Genomic DNA, 17,988 nt, shown 5'->3' with positions numbered 1-17,988 from the left:
CCGAAGCTGCTGTCAGTGGTGGATGTGCGCGGAGGGCCGGTGCGCCGAAGGAGGAAATACTTGACAGGCTATCGTACGACGCTAACAGTGCTGCTGCTGCACGGGCAGCACGGCACGACTCACGAGGATGACTTTAATCGTATAAACAGTGCAAGCATGCAAGGATGAATATATTGTTTATAGTTTTTTATATTTTTTACAAGCGGGCCCGGCCCCCTTTGAACCGAAGCAGCCATTGACTCTATTTATGTATTTTAACCTGCGGCTGGTGACAGACCATTGGGGAGTGACGGTGACGGTTGACCGTTGGTAAGTAGACGCGGTTGATCTGACTGAGATGCTTGGGGTCGTTGGGGACACTGTGGTGCTACACAGTGGCGCTTGCCAACAGGGCACCGGTCTTCAGGTTGACGTTGAAGACCTGTCGGCAAGGGAGCAGCAGTTCTTGTCGCCAAATGAAGCATTTAGCCTACTCACTCTGCGTTTAGTGTTGAAGATAGGTTGACATCATCACTGCAGTGCGGACATGCCGAGTCCACTCTGACACGAATCGATGCTATTAGAAAGTTTGTATATGGAGACCACGAGTCCACGACTACATGCATCTATCCGAGGAGAAGCGCTTAATATAAATTGTAAGGGTTAACTAACCTATACAGTACTATCCTATGAATAGACAAGTAGGTCATCACAGCCACCATCATAATGGTTAATGGGCTAGCCAGCCTTGGATCAAGATTATTATCGCAGGCTATTTTTTGTGGTGCAACCACTCCCTTAACGGAGCTAAGTGTGTGGCTGGCTGGCTGGCTGCCTGCCTGCCTGGGTGGGTATGAGCACACAAATAGCATGGTTGTTTTTTCACCACCTGTGAGCAACCTAACACACACACACAAACACATAACACACACGCACATATTAACTGTATGATGATTTCGGATGTGCCAGTACAGTAGCCTACAGTGACACTGACAGTACAGTACAGTAGAGGGACCCAGTCCCCCACATGGTAACTCTTTAATTTCTCTACCGTTTCGGACGTGGGGTCGGCTCGCCGGAACCGGGCCGGCACCCTGGCCGTGGTCCTGTGGGTCTGGAACTCCCCCGGACCCCAACACGGAGTTGCACCACTCACTTCACACGGGTGTGATTTTCTTTAATCAAGTCTGACTTTCTACCTATAGTAAAATCAATAGAATAGCCTCGCCTACATCTTGATCCAAGGCTAATAGGATACACTATATCCTAATGGTATTTTGTATCAAAGATGTGAGATAGCTGTGTACACACTTATGTACAAGGTAAAACATTAATGTCTATTATGGGTTGGAGAAATAAGTAGCCTAGCGTATATAAGCCTATGTATGGAATATTATATTGATATTGTGATATGAAATCTGAGATTTTGGATATCATAATATTGTGATGTGGCATACTTATTACTTACATACATCACAATATTATGAGATGGTTATAAGTAAAGTGATGGCATTTGGAACTTTTCCAAACCTGTACACTCAAGACACTGCCCCTGCTGCCATCCTTAGATCTCCATTTGGAGCTGACCTGTTCTGACATTCCATATGTTGATCTGACCTCATCAAACCCTGTACACTCAATACACGCTACATATATGGCCAGTACAGAATTAATTCCATATTATGTTGATTTGATCCCCCCCCATGCCAAAGTGCCAGCTCTCGCCCAGCAGTCTGATGTCACCCAGGCGGATGCGCCCTCAGGCGTCTTACTATTTCGCCTTTATGTTTTTATGGCAGACAGTAGGCTGACAGGAAATGGGGAGAGAGATGGGGGGATGACATGCAGTAAAGACCATGGGATCAGGAGTCGATCTGCCAGACACTGCCAGACTGGATTACCAGCCAAGGTGCCTGGACCACTGAGCCACGGCCCAGGCCACTGGTTCTATTATTTGCCCAATATATAGGCCTATAGTTTCCACACTTACAGTAGGCCTATATAGTTATAGACCACCAGACGTATAGCTATAGGCATTTAATAGTGATGATTATTTGTCAAAGCACCGATAGTCCCCACAACTCACATACTACAGTCACAGAAGGATTTGTTAAAAAAAACAAAGGTAAGGACATTTTTATGTTGTCCAATGTCCATATCTCCTATGCAGCTCTAATGTTACTGTAATGGCTGTATACAGTATATGTGGCTCTCCTCTGACAACTGTTACACCATCCTCTGAGGTGCCTTGTTGCCACCATGGGGTGGTTACTGGTTTGCACCAGAAGATGGAGATAAGGGACGTGGGGGCAGGGGGACAAGCGCGCGTGCGAGATATAGAGAGAGAGAGAGAGAGAGGGGTGGAGTGGGGGTTTTGATACAAGGTCACCTGAAAAGTCTGGCAATGTTCTTTTTCCCGAGAGTGTGGAAAAGTTTAGATAAAATTTATGGTTTGGAAAATGGTCCTATAGTATACAGTACATGATTTGAACATGCACGGTACATCATTGTCAGACCTCTACCCTTGCTTCGACAATCGACATATACTGTTTATTATGCCGTAATGGTTGGCTAGCCACAGGTGTTGATGCAATATTGTTGAAGTATCAGGCCTTAAATGTCAAATGTTCATGCTCAAAACTTCAAATCATGTATAGGCTATTTTGTCTTATTTCAGACAATTTTTACAAAACATTGCATTTATTATAATTTTTTCTTTTCTTTTTACATTTTGGATGCTAATTTAACATTAAGCTGCCTATCTTGAGTATATATTAATAGTCGAGACAGCACCGGATTTCTCCTCCCATCCACTTGCATTAAGTTGCTCAAAAGCGCATGAGGCGATTTCACTCCTCCTTCCGGGTAGGAACAGAGTGCATTCTGGGATGGATTGGGCCAAATCCAGAAAAATGGGGAGAGACACGCAACAAAGGTTGTCGAGATTGGGACTCGAACCCGCGCCACAGGCTGCATTAGAGTCGGCCACCAGCCTACGATGCAAAGCCGAACGATAGGTTGGAAACCTAATATGCAATACCCGTTGTCATAGCACCCGTTTTAACGTCTGTCTGTGTCCCTTTTGTGCCCATAGTGTATATATGGAGATCTCTGTATCTGTCTGTCTGCCTTTGTCTAAGGAGTGCAAACTGTGAAAAGTGGACTGGTTAAGTTATCAAATGGCAAGTGTGGGGTTGCCATGGCAATCAATTAGCTGAGGCATAGGCTGGGAATTCTACAGGTACAGAGACGTGGTGCATTTATTGTAAGATATGTGGTATGCGGTGCCCGGACCACTAGGCAAGTCACATGCACATCAAATAATAAATACATAAATACATACCGTGAGCTCGGAAATCTCACAGTATCAATACCGTGGCTGTTTATGCTGCGGTATTACGGTATTACTTTATTATAATTATACTTTATGCCCAGCGGAAAATCGATCAAATTGAACCCTGCTTGTATCTAACATCCAGATACATTGTCTTGCCCCAGCAGGTGCAGCCATGGTGGGCTCTACGTCAGGCGGATGCCTGGGACCATGCGTCTACCCAGCGGTGCCTGACGGGGGGTGGGGCTGGGCCATAGCCGCCGCCTACTTCCTGGTGGAGGTGTGCACCTACGGTGTCATCAAGAGCCTGGGCATCTTCCTGGAGGACCTGATCAAGGACTTTGGGGAGAGCAACACCAGGGTGTCCTGGGTCCTCTCTATCTGTGTCTTCATCATGACCTTCACCGGTTAGTCCACATAGTTTACAGAATCGCCTATTCACAATTATTTGAGATAATCGTTCATCTGTTGAAAAATGCCCATAAATATAAAAGATCACACTCGTGTGAGGTGGCGAGCGCCCACTGTGGCTGCCTTTCATAGTCTGACACCCTACCCTCATCATCATCCTCACCGTGCTCCACGAGACATGAATGTCTCATTGAGACATTTATATCAGCCAGATGACGTCTTAAAAACAACTTAAGTCATAAACCATAAATGGAAAAAGTGGCACTCTAAAATAAAATATGCAAGACTGGCTCAGATGCAATTTCTCATGTTTATTTGAGAACGCTTACAACGCGATACGTTGTAAACTTAGACTAGACTAGATCGGCTATTGTAGCTACGGGAACCGATCAATGGCAGTCATATATTGGTCGTATCTGCCCTTTGCAATGTTTGTTGCACAAAGCCTAAAAAGCACACTGACATTTTTCTGTTTCAGTGTTCAATGTGAAAAACACATTGAAATCGAAATTGTCAACTATTTAACAATTGATCGTTAATTATTAGTTGTATTCAGTGTTTCCTGCAGGAAATAGCTTTGGCATGGTGCTGGGCGTGGGGGGGGGGGGGGGGGGGGGGGGCTTATGGCGCGCGGCCGATGGCCGCGCGTCTAAATTTTTGATTAATTAATTAATAGGATTGATAAATTAAGATGAATTCGTATTATTGCTCTTGTATTGCTATTGGAGACACTGGGGGGACACTGGGGGACACTGGGCAGGCACTGGGGAGGCACTGGGAAGGCACGGGGAGACACTGGTCAGGCACTGGGAGACACTGGGGAGGCACTCAGGGGAACACTGGGGAGACACTGAGGGGACACTGGGGAGGCACTGAGGAGGCACTGAGGGGACACTGGGGAGGCACTGAGGGGACACTGGGGAGGCACTGGGGAGGCACTTAGGGGCACACTGGGGAGTCACTCAGGGGGACACTGGGGAGGCACTGGGGAGACACTGGGGAGGCACTCGGGGGGACACTGGGGAGGCACTCGAGGGGGGGGGGGGACGACGACACTGGGGAGGCACTGGGCAGACACTGGGGAGGCACTGGGGAGATATTGGGGAGGCACTGGGGAGACCCTGGGGAGGCACTCAGGGGGACACTGGGGAGGCACTCGGGGGGACACTGGGGAGGTACTGGACATTTCATATCACACACACACCATGATTCACTAGCCCCCCCTTTTAATTTTTTTTTTGTTATATGATAGCTTGGCGCAAATAATTCCAGGCATGGCGCAGCGCCATGCCAAGAACATTGTGCAGGAAACCCTGTATTAATACAATGCAATCACAACTTTGGAGAGTCGTCTCGGATCGTCTTGTATGACCGGAGGGCGACTAAATCTGACCACACAGACAGACCAGTGACACCAGACCAGGCCACACAGTCAGTCGCCTTGTGTGTGTGTGTGTGTGTGTGTGTGTGTGTGTGTGTGTGTGTGTGTGTGTGTGTCACAGCGTCCAGGTGACTGACTGACCGGATGCTTAGCATCAGCAGTATAGCATTGTTCTGTTATCACTCCAGTTGTGACTGGTTTCTTTATGAGTAGGATTGATGAGGAGAAAGGCTCACAGGTCACTCTGTCTATGGATCAACTGTCATGAGTCAGCAGGACAGATCAGAGTGCTGGAAAATAATCTGGCTATTGGAAGGAAAGTCTTCAAAATGTCTGGACATTTTGCTTGTAGTAATACATACATATAAAAGTTGACAGTGCACAAGAAAAGAAAGGAAAAGAAACGTGTGCCTTAAAAAATTAAAATAAAATCTCCCATACTGATGTGCACATGTGCACTACTAGTGTTCGTTGTTAGAACTGCCTCAAAATCAGCTTTGAAATCTGGACAGAAGAAAGAAATGGGCTACACGGTATTATTGCTTTTAGTGAAGTTATGCAATGGTTAAATTGATCCTGAGTTGGCACAGACCAGGAATCTTGCATTATTCTAGCTTTAACCTTGTGAGCTTATAGATTTTTGAATATAAAGTTTGACACAAATAAAACATAACATGTAGTTTTACTTTGGTACTGTAAGTATATTGATGTTGATACATTTGCATCCATTACAGTGGTTGTCCTGCTCTCTGTGTACCCCATGCAGCCCCACTGTCCACAGTGCTGAGTAACCGCTTTGGCTTCCAGCCAGTGGTGATGACGGGGGGCTTCCTGATCAGCCTGGGCACCATCACCTCCGCCTTCGTCAACTCCATTGACGAAATGTACATCACACTCGGCCTCGTCTCAGGTACCGATCTCACTGTCTGATCCATCGCTCGTTTCAACTACAAGAGCTAACCGAAACAGGGCAGTGAAATGCATTTCACATGATTCTGGCTTTGTTTCCATACGCTACGGCTGGGTTTCAGATAAGATTCTCAGAACGTAATTTGGGCCCTGTCCAGGATGTGGTAATAACCCTGAGTTCTCCGTCAGAAGTCAGAAACTATTCTTTCATTTTTTTTCTTCAAAAGAAGCAAAAATAGCTGATCTAGAGCTTTGTGTAGCAATCGTGTAGAGCTTGTTTACGGCATCAATCTGTATGAAAGATGCTTCACCTTCACCTGCATGAATAGTGTGATTTTCGTCATTTTGGGATCGTTTATTCATCTCGCAGTGTTTAAGGACCTTTACACAGCATGGAAGGATGAGATGTCATAATACAAAATAATGGTTCAATTATTGAATTCCTCATACATCACACATCCTTCTTCTAGTGTTTTATATACACTGCTGGTCCTGAGTACGATTTTCGTTTTGTCCAAACATTTGAAAATTACTAATAAAGTGAACCTTGAACCATCCTGATTCAAGATTTGTATTTGTTACATCTCATAACGTAGTACATTTGTTTGTTTTTCCAGCCCCTCGACATTTAAAACAATTCTACTCTAAATAGCTTTAATAATAAGACTAAGCCAGAGATACCATCAACTACTGGTCTATTAAGACTGTATGGCCAAACATTGCACAGAGGACCCTGAAGGATTGTTTCACTGCTGTGTGATGCTCTTAAACCTGAATGACATTTCTGAAATACACAGTGCGCCATTGTTGGTTAGCATCATCATTTTTCAAATGATCAAATCTTTCTTTTCTTGTGAGAAAGGGCAAATTACCTGAGTCAAGGCTGTTAAGTGGAACAAGTGCATCTCCTACTGGAGAGTCAAAGTATTGCACAGCAGCATGACACTTCTGACATTCACTTGACGAAAGACAGATCCCTTTGTATACAGTATGCAGTATGTATACTGTACACTTAAAGTATCCATGCTTTTGTGACAATGTAATGTTTGCAGTTATGTTGTGTTAAATAACTTCAACACTATACTTTGTTTTATACAACCTAGGGATTTGTACATGGCCCCCTATTGTCCCCCTATTGTTGGCCCCTTAGTCTACTCTAGACCACATTTCTTTGTCGAAAATAGCCGATTTACAAGTTCACAACACGTCTCATTGCAACGTGGTCTGGTTTGAGACGCAACAGGGGAGGCTGATCAGATCGTCATGATCAGTCGTCATGGCCAAACAGAGGTTATGATCGAGCGTGTGTTCTCTCTGCATAACCAGAAAATGATGGTATCGGCGAGTATGCCAGTCTATCGCAATCCAATACCACACAATTTTCCACATGATATTTAATTTACAGTAATCCATTATTTTGTATTTTTAATGCTTCAGTTTTTGTTGAAACTGCAAAACTGTTTTATACTCTTACTGTACTATACATTATTATTTTGTTGTACAACTTGTTGTAGCTGCGCTTTAACAATTATTAATGGATTTGATTTGATTTATTCCTAGATCAGTGGTTCTCACATTTTTTGTTTTATTTCAAGGACCCCCATAACTCTCAGAGTTACAGGCCTGTAAGGGTCCATTTGGAACCCCCTCGAGGAACCCTGATGGTCCCTGGACCCCACTTGGAGAATCACTGTCTTAGATTTGTTTAAATGCTATGGTGTCGGATCGGTACTCTGTATCGACCGATATGCAAGTTATGGATCGGAATCGGTACCGGGAAGGAACACATTGGTACATGGATCTCTACCGGACACGCACCTCCTCCGTACCTCTGTCTGTCATTCTGTACAACACGCTGTGTTCCAAATTATTATGCAAGCGACGTCTCGGTAGGATTTCACTTCACGCAATGGTCAAAAATGTTTGCAATTACGAGCGCTGTCAGGCGTGTTAGTTAGTTTGCCAGGTGATCTAGTTTGCCAGGTGATCTTAATTAATGGGAAACTACTTAACCCATTTTGACCTGGGAACGATTAAAAAAATGTCTTCTACATCCTGAGTTTTCAGATTCCCCCCCCCCCAAAAATAGCAGATCTAGAAACTCATAGCGCGCCACCGAGTGGCTAAAGCATAACATGATGCTAACACCAAAAGGGGTTCCCGCCCAAAATGGGTTAATGGGAAACCTACTTAGGTTGTATTATTACTATAATGTGGCTTTAATAACAACCACTTGCTTAAAAGAGCACTTCACGCATTTTCAACATTGTCCTCACTATAATTGCTCTTTAGCATTTCTGTCTCACTCTGTCTCATTGGTGGGCTGTGGACAGTTCAGAAACCTGCCTGCCAATGACATCATCAATGGGGATTTAAAGCTAATAGAATCTGTAGGCTTCCTCTTCCTGAAAACGTAGCATGCTGAAATAGAAGCTATTGTTCTTTGGAACACAATGTACACACAGTCAAATCCTCAGTGTTAGTGTTACTGTATATCATTTGTAACTCTGAGAGAGTTAAATTAACACTGCAGGTTGTACTGTACGTTTTCTCTTTCAGCGTTCACCATAGCAGCCCTGCCGTGCATTCCGCTGGCCCCGCCCACCCTTTTGAGCGAGCTGACATCTTGACATGCTGTCAACATGTGAAGTTCAGACGGGGGCCGGTCGGTCGGTGGCTGTCATGTCCCCCTTTTTGTCCCCATGTTGTGTGTGTGTCCCCAGGCCTGGGATACTGCCTGGCCTTCCTCCCCACGGTCACCATCCTGGCCCAGTACTTCGACAGACGCAGGGCCACTGTCACCTCTATGGCGTCCTCGGGAGAGTCCTTCGCCATGTGCGCTTTCGGTCCAGGTGAGAATTCAGTTTAATTTTGTCAATTCAAAAACAAGTTGCCTCAAGACACTTTACATGTAGAGACCCGTCATTGCCCCACTCCGAGCAAGCATTTTTGCAACAGTGACAACGAAAAACTCCATTAACTGGAAGGAACGTCAGGCAGACCCAGACTCTAGGGTGGGTGGCCAGCTTTCGGGGGAAAGAAAGAAAGAGAGAGAGACACAGAGAGAGACAGAGAGAGACAGACGGAGAGACAGAGAGAGACAGAGAGGGAGGGAGATAATATAAGAAGGATAATATACAGTATACTGTACTCTTGATCTAGCTCTGTCCATAGCTCTAATGCCCTTTGCTGCCGTTGCATTAAGGCTATGGGTGTCACGCCTCGCTCCTCTGCCTTTGAATTTGAGCATTGACTTAGGTCCAAACTACTGGACTAATATTTGGCTTGACCTTAATGGTTATGTGGTTGATTTATGTTCTGTATTTGCTTAAGTCAAGAAAGGAAGTTGTTGTTACTATTCTTGCCTTTGTACTTGTTTACTAATACTGCAGTCCTTCAGACTTATTCTGTTATTTTCTGTATGTTCGGCATTTTGCCTTGTCTTCCTGCAATATCGGTAGAGGGCGCAGTTGAGTAACTAGAAGTATTTTTTCTAGTAAAATTAAATCCCTTTCTTGACCAGAGCTACTCTTGATCTGACTCTGGGGAGTGGCTCCCCAGATGTCGAGTTAGTGGCAGGCCTCACTGGAGCGTGAGTCTGTACCATAGACTGTAAAAAATATGGACAAAGCGTAAAAACGTAAAATGAAGCCTGTCAGTCCTTGCAATGGAAGTCGCCATCTTTCTAGATCCGTTTTGGCCCAGTTCAGGCCAGCTGGCCCATTGGCTGGCCCAGACAACGAGGCGGGACTTCCCCCTTCTTCTTCGTTGGTTTTTATTTTGACTCGAGTGGGTGGGGGATCCCGTTCATAGACTGTAACGGTAGTCACGCCCCTCAGAACATGCGCGACTTTATGGACATTTTTTTTATAAATGGGACCATAATTTTCCAAAAAGAATATTATGATATTAGAAATGAGACTTTAAACTAGTGACTGGAAGCAAAAAGTATTCATGACCATGTTTATTAAGGTAATACAGTCTAGGTGAAGTTGGGCCCAAATACATGGACTTCTATGGGGCTATGGGTTTTTTTGAGCCCAATGACAGCGCCACAACAGGCCATTATATGAACTTTCATTTCCTTAGTGGCTTCACAAAATATCCGTCTGACTGCCCCCCTGGTCTGTACACTACAGTGTCAATTACAATTCATTGATGAAGAATCTCCTCTATTGCATTCTGGTTCTCAAAGTGCTGATCAACATTTTTAACCACTTTAACTCTACGTTTATGCATGACTCACAATGAGTCACGATGATCCGTTGTGAGCTTTTAGATCTGCTATTTTCCCCTAAAAATATGGCCAATTTTAACAACACAAATGTGCAACAAGAGTGCTGTTGTATAATAAATAGGTTAGAGAGGCTTATTGTCAGTATCAGCCAGATGCGGGAGTCTATCCCTGTTTCACAATGGGGGATAAAGGCCTGCAACACTCAAGGCCATGTTTTATCACGGTTATTGGCACTCAATTTTTCTCCATTTTACCTCAGTATTCATTAAAGGGATATGAATTATATAGAATATGTGTATGACAAAGCTAACCTCCCCACCCTTCTTCTTCCCATCCTGCCCAGCCTTAACCGCACTGAAGAGACACATAGGCTGGCGATACTGTCTGATGCTCATCGGCCTCCTCCAAGCAACCGTGATTGGCTGCGGCTGCCTCCTCCGTCCAATCGTCATCAAGCCGCAGTGCGAAGAGCCGCACCCCATCCCCGAGAAGCAGCAGCAGCCGTCCCCGTCATTGAAACGGCTGCAGACCACGTACGACCTGGACAATGAGCAGACCCGAACCTCCATCAGCTCAGCCTCAGGGGACTCCCGGGAGTCCGAGGATTCGGGCGTCACCTCACTGACTGCGTCCAGCACGGACATGCGGGCAGTGTCCGCGGCACCGACGGAGACCAAGGCCCTGATGATGGAGTGGGAGGAGCAGGGGTCCGCCAGTGTACCTCCCACCCCACTGAAGAGTCTGGACGGCGAGGTGGAGGTACGGATTCCTTGAACTATATGAAATGGGGTTTTTAAGGGACCAAGAAGTCACGCAGTGGCTTTGGTCACTTATTGTTTTTGTGTTGTTTTTTCTTCTTCTTCTCCTTCCGCCAAAAATTGCAGTTCTGACTGAACGGTGCAGTCGGTTTTCGCGAAACGCGGTAATCTGGTAGTAGAGGGCCATGCCAAACGGTGACTATGCGAAGCCCATGATGATTGGCCAAATGGTGGCGCTATAGCACTCAATTGAAAATGCAAACTTTGAACGTGAATATCTCATGAACCGTTTGACCGTTAGCAATGACACTTTGATACACATATGTGTCTCCTCATGCCGAACAACTTTCGTGTTCTGACTTTTGACATCTGACCTTAAAATGACCCGCCATTTTTAATTATATGAAAAACAGTTAAAATGTATATCCTCCCAGGATCTTTGATCAAAATGCACAAAAACGTCTACACGTGAACTTTGGACCTATACGGACAAATAATCGTAGTATATTTCTTTTAAGTCAAAAAATGATGCTTTTGCAACTGTACCGTATGGTAGAGGCCGGTCATGCCAAATAGCACTGAAAGTGTACAAAGAGAAGTTTGTACGTGAAAACACACTGTAGTAATGGATAAAGACCCGGACAGTTGTTACCAAAAATACTATAATAATGTTACTGTTACTCGGCCTGTGATTCTTATTTGTGCATATTGTTCTTATTCCGTATTATCTTCTTTCTTTGTCCCGCCTTATCGCTGCTTGCAGCTATATTTTTATCTTGCACTTGTTGTGGCCCAAAATGATAATAAAGAGAGGTTGTAGATAGGCTGTTTTCGGTTTTTATTTTAAGATTAGAGCATTTGAAATGGTCAAACTAGCAATATTTTCAGAAGCATCTTCCATAAAATCTTAGAATAGTCTTGGGATATTTTATATAAAAGCTAAGGTTAAAGCCTTAATCTGTGATTTCTTCACCTTATTGGCAGTAGTGTCGAACAGCAGGAACAATATATTACTAAAACATAATTTGTTTTAGAAATCAATGCTAGCATGTGTGGGGTGCTCCTTTCAGACTGTTTCACAAATCGCACATTACGACTCGGTCACACAGCACTAACATTTTCGTGAGATTTTATTTTGGACCCAGCTAATAGTTTAAAATAATGGTTAAAGTGTTTAAAAGCTATGGTGACAGGTTTGTTCCAGGTCTTAATGGGGTTAATCCGTACATCATCCCCCCTATAGGTGGCGCTAGGGGACAAGCGGCGCCCCAACAGGGCCAAGCTCCTGGACTTCTCGGTGCTCGAGGACCCCGCCTTCATCTGCTACTCGCTCTTTGGGCTCTTCGCCACGCTGGGCTTCTTCGCGCCGCCGTTGTACGTCGTGGAGCTCAGCAAGAGCCGCGGCGTGGAGGAGAACATGGCGGCCTACATGCTGTCCATCATGGCGGTGGCGGACGTGTGCGGGCGCCTCTCCATCGGCGCGGCCATGAACAGGCTGCCTTGCAGGAAGACCCTGGTGATGCTGGGGTGAGTGGAGAGGGCGCTACCCCTGAACCACTGTTGATTTGGACAGCACATTTTCATTTTGTTTTAGTCATACTAGTCTTTTGAATAAAATTCAGTTTTGGTCATATTTTAGTCATCTGAAATGTTTTAGGGTTAGTCTAGTTTTGGTCGACTAACATGCTGCTTATGCTTATAGGTAGATATAAACAGTGGGTCAGGGGTAGTGGCAGTGGGTCAGAGTGGCCGGAAGATTCCCAGGTTAACCCCAGGCTCCCCCAGAGTTAGTGTTGAAGTGTCCTTGAGCAAGACGCTGAACCCCTAATTGCTCCCGATGAGCAGGTTGGTGCCTCGCATGGTTTCCTCCGCCATCAGTGTGCGAATGTGTGTGTGAATGGGTGAATGCAATGTACAATATATCCATGTACAGCGCCTTGGATAAAGGCACTATATAAATGCACCATTACCAAAGCTTGTAGATAGATAATGAGATTGAAATCAATTACATTTTATATAATGTATTAAATTGACTTGAATTAAGTGTTTTCCCTCTAGGTGTGTGGTTCTACTGTGTCTGGTGCTGGTGGCCTTCACCATGGTGTGGGAGTTCTGGGGCCTGGCGGTGTGCTCGGCGCTGTACGGCTTCTTCATGGGCAGCGTGGGTTCCACTCACATCCCCATGCTGGCAGAGGAGGACGTGGTGGGCGTGCACAAGATGGCCTCGTCCGTCGGGGTGTACGTGTGCATCCAGAGCTTCGCTGGACTGGCCGGACCCCCGCTAGGAGGTACATTATAACCTCTGACAAGCATTTCCTATCATGCACTATTTGTCTGCAACAAACATTCTCTATACCTACATACTCAGTGATGGAAGAAGTTAGCTCTGATTGCTTACATAAAACACTCCTCTGTCGCTGAGCTCCATTCGGAATCGTTTTAAACCAACTTCCGCACCTCACTAGGGAATATGCATATTCCAGTTTCATTCACATTCACCGTATTAGCATTAACATATACTTACAGTGCCAAAGTAGAATACTTTTTGTCAACACACCCATTCAAATTAGCTGATCCACAATTAGGGATGGGTATCGTTTGGATTTTTGCGAATCCGGTACCGATTCAGGTTCTTAACGGTTCCCTATTTCGGTTCCAAAATGGTATAAAATTACCTAAATAAGAGGTCAAACGTTTATTTAACAAAAAAGTTCAATGTCAATTTAAGACATGTATAATGAATAGTATATTATTGAGCCATTTCTGGATAATATAGTGATTATTTTAAATATAATATCTATTCTGTATTTACCCAGGGCAATAGTGTTGTTGTATGCTACTTCTCCTATTACCAATAACAAATAAAAGCATATCTGAGAGCAACACACACACACACACACACACACGATTGACTGGGCAAATTAGCATCGCTAATGAAGGGGGGGGGGGGGGCAGCGCATCTCCGGCTGATAGGTAAGAACGGGTTTCCTGATCGACGTGCTAATTGGGGGAACATTGAAAACAAAGGCGGCTTGCATGCTGTGGTTTGCTACTAACAGAAATGTGCATGCACACGGGCTGCCCAAAGTAGGCTATCTTTTGTTGTTTTTTCGCCACCTCTTCGAACTGACTGGGCATCTGGACCCTACACACACACGGGCGCGCATTCAAAGTGAGTGCACCAACGCTTTCTCTCTCTTTCGTCTCATGTTGATTCAGTGCTGCGCACGTATTATGGGATAAATATCGTGTGACTGCGTGTCCGTGGGAACCGATAGAGAGAACCGAAATTGAATTATTGTAATGGGTACCCGGTACCCAGGCACGTTCGGTTCGGTACATACTTGGTCCCGAGGTTCGGGACCCACCCCTATCCACAATGCTCACAAGCTCACAATGAATGAATCGCATTGTAGATTTCCCAAATGGCTTATGTACAAAATAGTGCTTAAAAACATACATTAAGTCACCTTAATGGTAATGGAAATAATACCAAAATAGCCTACCGAGATAGATTACTCTACTCTACTAGATTCATGGATATCTTGTCGTTTTTGTCGCATTCCTAATCATAATCCAATGATTCTATGACCAGCCGTAGTTCTGGAGACACTTACTGTACAAAAACGAAAAAATATCCATGAATTCAAGTCTCCATGAGGTGAGTTAATCGATAGGATTAACAATACCTGTCTAATTTCTCAACCTCAGGTGTGTTAATTGACGCCAGCGAGAACTACGGCTCTGCCTTCTACTCGTGCGCCGTGGGCATGGGGCTGGGCGCCGCCTGCCTGGCACTGGTCGGGCCCACCAGGGCTGCCACCCGCAGGAGGGCCGCGGGAACGCAGGGGTGCCCCTCCTGTTCCCCGGCTGGCAGCTGTCGGGACACAGCTGGAGCCTTGTGAACTACACTGTGAACTACACTGTCATTTAAAGGAGCACTTCAGCCACTTTCAACCTATCTTCATACAATTGGCCCTCACTAATGCTCATTATAATAATGGGAACATTTTGGCTTAATCAATCTGTGTCTCAGAGGAGGGCTGTGGACAGTAGCCTACAGAAACTCGCCTACCAGTGACAGTCATTTCAAACAAGATGTATTTTTGTTTTATGCAAGAACAATGGCTTTTGTTATAGCTTTCCATGAATAGAAAGCTTGCAGTTTCTATTAGCTGAGACACTTGAGTAGAATATTTTTCTTTTCTTTTTTTTACCATTTATTATAATGAGCATTAGTGAGGACCAATTCTATTTTAATATATGGGTTGAAAATGCATGGGCAAAGTGGTCCTTTAACTCTGACTGTGCAAATGTAACCAAACGGACCCGTGGCGGGGTTGGAGTTACAAAAGCACCTCTCAGAAAACTGGAGCTACTGCATACCTCACCAGAAAGTGATTGAGAGTGCTTAAGCACTCAGATTACTTGACTGTTCTGTGTAGTTCAGCACAGTTGAAGTGCTATTGGTGTGAAGCCAGATCCCACTTCAGTTTAATGTCACTCCACTACTTGACACCATGAGTATAAAAGAGTGGGTGACATCATTTCAAGCGTCCCACGAAATGCAGTAACATTTTAGTAAAGTAAAGGTCCTTGCAGACTGTTTTTCGGCAATTATCCACTTTAGCTGTTTTCTCAAAAAAAATGGCAGCAGTCTGCAGGGACCTTAAGAGTACAAATGTCAAATATACTATAATGTGCTCTTCTTGTGCAAATAAAATATATATGAAATAGCAGCAATTATCATGCATAACACTTGAAACCGGGAATGCATCTACAGTATCTCACAATTCTATAATATGAATAATATATACGTAAATATAATGCTGGTTCTCCTTCTCAGGTGCTACAATTTATCACATAAATGTGCACATGCACACATGCATGTGTGTGTGTGTGCACACATAAGTGCAGGCAGGCACACATATGCGTACACGTGTCTACATGCAAGCACGCACGTACAGTACGCACGTACACTCTGATGCTTGAAGTGCAAGCATTCCCTTCCACGCAGTAATGTCTGTGCTGTGAGACCAAAGACATGAACGGCTGTGGTGATACACTGTGGTGATACACTTACAATAGCTTGTCCTATAATATGATCCAAGACAATGATGTTTTTGCCTCATTCACCCGTTTAGCCGATGCCAAAATTATTTATTTCTAGTTGCTTTTATTTAGTTATTTATTATTAGTTTGTTTAGTCTCTCAAGATGAATGCTCAAATGCTTACAGTCACAAGCTCTTGTTGCTACTTTACATCGACATCAACATTTGTAAAACCCACACCTTTCACCAGGGACGTATAGCTGACCCTTTGGTTGCCCTATTTGTGCTGTCAAGAACGCCCAAAATAAAATCTATTTGGCCACGGACCCACATCTCAAAATATTTTATTCCAGGGACCCCCAGAAGCAAAGATTTGTGTTAAAAATGTTTGATTTCAAACTATTTGTAGTCAAAGATTTGCACACATTTTCAAGATTTAAAAAACATAGCAGATCTACAGGCTCATAGCGTGACAAGAAATGGCACACTATGCGCTTGTACAGATCTGCTATTTTTTAAGAAGAAATCTAAAATGACACAGATGCTTTCCTGGTTTTAATGGGTTAAACACATTCTGTTGTGTTGTGAGCTTGTAGATCAGCACTGTAGTATGACAAAGCAGGGTAATGAATTATTAGACAGAAGCGTTCAAAGATTGTGGAAGAGTTTGGCTTGAGAGACTAGTGCAGGTTAGATTTAGTCTCAGGAATGAGAGACTAGTGCAGGTTAGATTTAGTCTCAGGAATGAACTTTTATGAAATGGTATCAGAATTTATGTATAGGGTTTGTTTTGTTTTTCGAAGGTGTCCCTTGCTAAAACAAATAATAATCCCCAAACCGCGCCAATGATTTGCCATGCAACTCCTTGCAACATGCAACTACTTGCACCATTATCCTCAATGGTGCTGTTGTCCTTAATACTGTTTTGTTGCGACTAGTTGCATTGGTGTGGTTTGGGCTACAACTTAACACATCGCAGTGTGACAGGTTAGCTTGTAGATTTCTTATTTTCGTCATGGGACATCTTTTGTGACGCCATATAAATTAAGCTGCTCTCAGATTCTGTCTTGAATGTAGATTCCGTTCTATTCTTAGACATAATGGTCCATAGGAATCAGTGGTAAATAAATACCTCCATGAGTTACTACTGGCCCTTATAGATTTGTGACAGATAGATACACACACAATACTGGTGCTGGATACAAGACTTGAAGCTCTGCCTGCATTCTGCATCACCTCAAAGCAGATGTCATGCTAGGTTATACAGTCCTATAACGGCACTGTCAGTTAGAAACCTTGTATGTCCAAAACGGACACTTTTCCCAAAATGGAAATGGTGTTCCAATGGTTCCAATATACAGCCTATTGGAACCATTGGAACACAATATGTATATTATATAATAAGTATATACTTATTATTTAGTCACAAGCTCTTAATGTTCATTGCGTGCGCAAACTTCCAAAAATTACAATCTACAAGCTGGGGTCGTTTTTTGCTACTTGTGTGACACTGTGAGAAAAAAGGGCTTGAGGCCCAAACCGCACCAACCAAATGGTTGAGAGTACTGTAGTTGCATGAAACCATTATCCCCAATGGCAGTTGCAAGCCGTTGCATTGGTAGCGTCTTGACATGTTCCTTAAAACTGTTTTGTTGCAAGAAGTTGCATTGGTGCGGTTTGGGCCTTTATAACGAAACAATATGTTGAAATCTGGAGATATCCATAGAGGTTTCTGCCCGACAGCAATGACACGCACGTGCACACACACACACACACACACACACACACACACACACACACACACACACACACCGTAATTGCTGCAAGTGTATGGCATGTACTGTTCTAGCGCCAGTGGCGCCACACAAAAAGATTAGTTTGTATACTCAGCCTGGTTTTATGCTGTACATAGTCTTGTAATTACACC

General features: G+C 44.2%; 1 protein-coding gene across 1 annotated transcript; it reads left to right on the top strand.

Annotated features, from left to right (window-relative positions):
• The first annotated feature begins 175 nt into the window (after positions 1-175).
• slc16a6b (solute carrier family 16 member 6b) lies at positions 176-17,690 on the top strand. The gene is made up of 8 exons (XM_080775841.1): positions 176-309; positions 3,478-3,720; positions 5,872-6,015; positions 8,738-8,866; positions 10,595-11,010; positions 12,253-12,536; positions 13,068-13,297; positions 14,721-17,690. Exons 2-8 carry the CDS (start codon positions 3,489-3,491, stop codon positions 14,912-14,914), a joined length of 1,629 nt encoding a protein of 542 aa, XP_080631967.1. The 5' UTR covers positions 176-309; positions 3,478-3,488; the 3' UTR covers positions 14,915-17,690.
• The last annotated feature ends 298 nt before the right edge of the window (positions 17,691-17,988 follow it).

The sequence above is a fragment of the Protomyctophum bolini genome (assembly GCF_963924005.1).
Source record: "Protomyctophum bolini genome assembly, chromosome: 11".
In the NCBI taxonomy this organism is placed as follows: domain Eukaryota; kingdom Metazoa; phylum Chordata; class Actinopteri; order Myctophiformes; family Myctophidae; genus Protomyctophum; species Protomyctophum bolini.
This window is presented reverse-complemented; position numbering and strand designations above follow the sequence as displayed.

Coding starts and splice junctions, on each gene's coding strand:
- slc16a6b (XM_080775841.1), top strand. CDS start 3,489: ATGGTGGGCTCTACGTCAGGCGGATGCCTGGGACCATGCGTCTACCCA. Junction 11,011..12,252: donor GTCTGGACGGCGAGGTGGAG/GTACGGATTCCT, acceptor TCCCCCCTATAG/GTGGCGCTAGGGGACAAGCG. Junction 13,298..14,720: donor GGCCGGACCCCCGCTAGGAG/GTACATTATAAC, acceptor TCTCAACCTCAG/GTGTGTTAATTGACGCCAGC.